This window comes from Rosa rugosa, chromosome 2 (genome assembly GCF_958449725.1).
Source record: "Rosa rugosa chromosome 2, drRosRugo1.1, whole genome shotgun sequence".
In the NCBI taxonomy this organism is placed as follows: domain Eukaryota; kingdom Viridiplantae; phylum Streptophyta; class Magnoliopsida; order Rosales; family Rosaceae; genus Rosa; species Rosa rugosa.
The window spans coordinates 19717800-19721765 of record NC_084821.1 but is presented as its reverse complement, the minus strand read 5'-3'; the positions used below and the strand labels follow the sequence as shown (position 1 = coordinate 19721765).

At 40.7% G+C, this 3966-nt stretch overlaps 1 protein-coding gene across 2 annotated transcripts; it reads right to left on the bottom strand.

Annotated features, from left to right (window-relative positions):
* Window positions 1–1046: 1046 nt before the first annotated feature.
* On the bottom strand, window positions 1047–2525 carry LOC133733941 (F-box protein At5g07610-like). 2 transcript variants are annotated; one of them, XM_062161599.1, is made up of 2 exons: window positions 1317–2525; window positions 1047–1233 (listed from the first exon to the last, which is right to left on the bottom strand). In XM_062161599.1, the coding sequence occupies exons 1-2, from the start codon at window positions 2186–2188 to the stop codon at window positions 1188–1190; spliced, it is 918 nt and encodes a 305-aa protein (XP_062017583.1). In that variant the 5' UTR covers window positions 2189–2525; the 3' UTR covers window positions 1047–1187. The 2 variants fall into 2 exon arrangements, with proteins under 2 accessions (XP_062017583.1, XP_062017582.1); XM_062161598.1 differs by having other exon boundaries at window positions 1047–2525.
* Window positions 2526–3966: the final 1441 nt, after the last annotated feature.

The following is a 3966-nucleotide window of genomic DNA, read 5'->3' as shown; positions in this document are numbered from 1 at the left end:
TTAGCTTCTGTCACCGCATCTCCAACAAAAACAATCCAGGTTTGAAAATAAGAATGAATCAGTTACGTCATTGAAAATAAGAATGAATCAGTTACATTCTAAGAATTAGAGACAAATAAAAATAAATAAATAAATTTAAAAAAAAAAACTGTATATCCTAGAACCTTTTTTTTTTTTTTTTTTAATACCCCCTCTTCAATTGTAAGAGCTAGCATTCAGTCCAACAGAGATGAAAAATGTAGGAGCTATGGCCTTGATGTTCTTTTATTTATGAGTTTTGAGCAAAGCGTTCATGGGATTTGAAAGGCCTCGTAACTAGAATCACGCTCATGATAATAATACTATAGATCAAACCAGAAAAATAACAACAGGAGTGATATTACCATGTACTTTAACACACATATCAATGATCAAGATCTAAGTATCATCAAATACTGGCCAAAATCCCAACGTACTGACAATAATCCAGCAGTCCAAAGATGCGTTGGACTCATGGAAGCTTAACCTAATGGCTTCTTGAGAAGTTTAGCACCTACAATGAGAATTTATCTCACCCAACCTTTAGAAAAAGATCATAATTGTACAAAACCCTTTATCTTGGTGCCACATTGAGCCAACTGAGACTAAGAGAGCCTACTGAAAGTCTTATTCTTCAGATTATGTGACGTGACCTTTGCAGTATGCTTAATAACATTAGTAGTCTTTTCTATCCCATACAAGAGGATGTGTAAAACACCTTGATTAAATTGCAGAGGCAAAATTTCTGCATCACAAAAAAAGCAGTCTAGCTATACATTAAATTCAGCATCTCTAAACTTGGCCGGTTTAATAAGCAAATGTAAAGTATCAAAATATGCATAATTATCTAAAGCCAACAATCCGCCCCAATGAAGATCTTGGTGCACCCTTACTTTTAAGTATGACAATCACAAAACATAGTTAGTCCACTTACAAGTTCAAGATACTATTAGATTGATGAGCCAAATGAAATTAGTCAATACCAAACATTCTTAGTTTTCACAAGTAAAAGCTGAACAGAAAAAAGAGATCGGAATACAATTACCATTTACACACAAGCCAAAGTCTCCATATATTGATAGGCATCTCTCCATCCAATTACTGGATGTGAGAACAAATCACGAAGTGTCTTACAGCTCTTATCCCTGATGTTATAGGAGATGAACTTATCACCTATGCGCAGCACAATAACTGGATTCTGTTCCTCGTTTTCCTCTACATCAAGAAAGAAAAATGGATGACAGGATGCAGCAGGAGTATAAGGAAAGGCTGTCATGAGATTAAGATCAACCCGGTACTTGACAAACCAGCCAGAGTAGTCCTTCCCCATCTCCAGCACATGAAGCTTGTTTAGACCAATCCCATTCCCATACATCTCAATAAGATGCAAACGGCCACCAGACTCCCCAAAACAAATGCATTCCCTTTCCACCGAAAAATCGTGACCAGGAAGACCCACCACTCCATAATGCCCTTCATCTATGTCATAGTGAACCAACCAACAAAATCTGCTGAACCAATGAATCCTCCCATTGCAGTATACACCAGGTAGGAACTCACCAATTGTTGGAAACCTCATATGAGCAGACTTACAAGCCCTCCAGGTTCGAGTCTCAGACGAATATATCTCAATCTCAATCTCCCGATGGACTGAGACGGTACTGGAGCCAGAAACGCAAACCAGCTTATAATGAAGCGATTTGGAAGGATCAAAAGCCAAAGCAACACTCAAGAGCCTTGCGGGTTCGGGTTTAGTAGGAGAGGGAGGTGGAAGAGCTATTTCCGAGAATCGGCTAGTTGTGGGATTGACAACATAGAATTTGAATTGTCTGGAGATTGTGAATTTATCTGCGGGAGAAGTACACAGAAGCAAGCCATTGCAGGACTGAAGAATCATGAGGCCTTGTGGGTCCGGGATGAAGTTGAGATTGGGGTTAGGAAGGAGAGAGATGAACCAAGTTGTGGCGTCTGTTGTGGCGGAGGAGAATTTAGGGATTGGGTTTTGGAGGGTGTGAGATTCGCAGAATTTGGGGCTGGAGATGAGAGAGAGCCAAAGTTTGGAGACGCATTTGAAGCGGATGAGTGATCGAGCTGGTAAGCGCAGGAGGAGCTGTTTGAGGAGGTCTTCGTTGTGACCAACTGTTTCTGCGGCTGCTATGCCACTCTGCATTTTCTGTCTCAGTGTGAGAGCGACGGAGTCATTGAATCAAGCTCACCACATATGTTTTGGACTTTTGGGTGCCCAAAACAGGGAAAACATTACAATCTGTAAAGGAAAATAGCAATTCTTTCTTACTCCTCGTTCACTCTCAGTTTCATAGCATACCAGAGCAATTGATTTCGACCGCAATGTTCATCTGACCACGAAATCTTCAATCCACTGCTAAATCAAAACCCACCAAATTGAATATTATATCAATTGATTGATTGCCTGAAATTGAAGAGGAAGACTGACAGAAGTAGGTTAATTTGATCTCTGAGAGAAGTAGAGAAGGTGAGAATCTGAAAGACTGAGAAGGAGTGAAAGGAGTTAAATAAGACAAGATTGAGAGAATGAACTTTCTGATATCTTATTCGTCTCACAGTGGAGGTATATAAAGAAGATTACCGGAATATAATAGGTAAGTACTAACTATGAAATAATTACAATATATTCTATTCCTAATGTTAAGCCATGACTCACGCTAACACTCCCCCTCAAGTTGGCGCATACACATCAACCATGCCCAACTTGCTTAGTGAGTCATAGAACGCCTTCCAGGAAACTCCTTTGGTAAGTACATCTGCAAGTTGCTCTTCAGTCGGAACAAAAGGAAAGCTAATAATTTTGGCATCTAGCTTCTCCTTTATAAAGTGACGATCAACCTCCACATGCTTAGTACGATCATGTTGTACTGGATTCTGTGATATGTCAATGGTTGCCTTGTTGTCACAATACAACTGCATAGTACTTTTGAGTTTGAAACCCAGATCACGTAACAGATTTCTCAGCCACAGCAATTCACACACTCCGTGAGCCATACCTCTATACTCGGCTTCAGCACTAGAACGTGCCACAACTTTCTGTTTCTTACTCTTCCATGTAACTAAATTACCTCCCACAAAGGTAAAGTAACCTGATGTTGACCTCCTGTCTGTGATATTTCCAGCCCAATCTGCATCTGTGAAACCACAAACCTCAAGGATGTTGTTGTGTTTAGAAAACAGTACTCCCCTTCCTGGAGCTGACTTCAAGTACTTCAGAATTCGCATAACAGCATCCATGTGACTCTCACTCGGATTATGCATGAACTGACTCACCACACTCACTGCATATGCAACGTCTGGTCTAGTATGAGCCAAATAAATCAAGCGCCCAACTAACCTCTGATAGCGAGCTCGATCAGTAGGTACCTGATCTGGATACTCAGCTAAACAATGGTTCTGCTCAATAGGAGTATCAAAAGGTCTGCAATCCAACAAACCTGTCTCTGACAGCAAGTCAAGAACATACTTCCTCTGGCACAGATAGATTCCTTCTCTCCCCCTGGCTACCTCAATTCCTAAGAAGTACTTAAGCTCACCCAAGTCCTTCATCTCAAACTCAGAGGCTAGCTGTCTCTGCAGTCTATCCATCTCAACAGTATCATTACCAATGATTACCATATCATCCACATAAATAATTAGAGCTATTACCTTCCCTTGTTGATGCTTGAGAAACAAGGTATGGTCTGAGTTGCTCTGCCTGTAACCAACCTTCCGCATGAACTGTGAAAATCTTCCAAACCAAGCACGAGGTGACTGTTTGAGACCATACAGAGATTTTCTCAATCTACAGACAAAATCACCAGGAGAAGCAACTACATATCCAGGTGGAAGGCTCATGTACACTTCCTCGGCTAACTCTCCATGAAGAAATGCATTCTTGACATCAAACTGTCGGAGTGGCCAGTTTAAACTAGCAGCAAA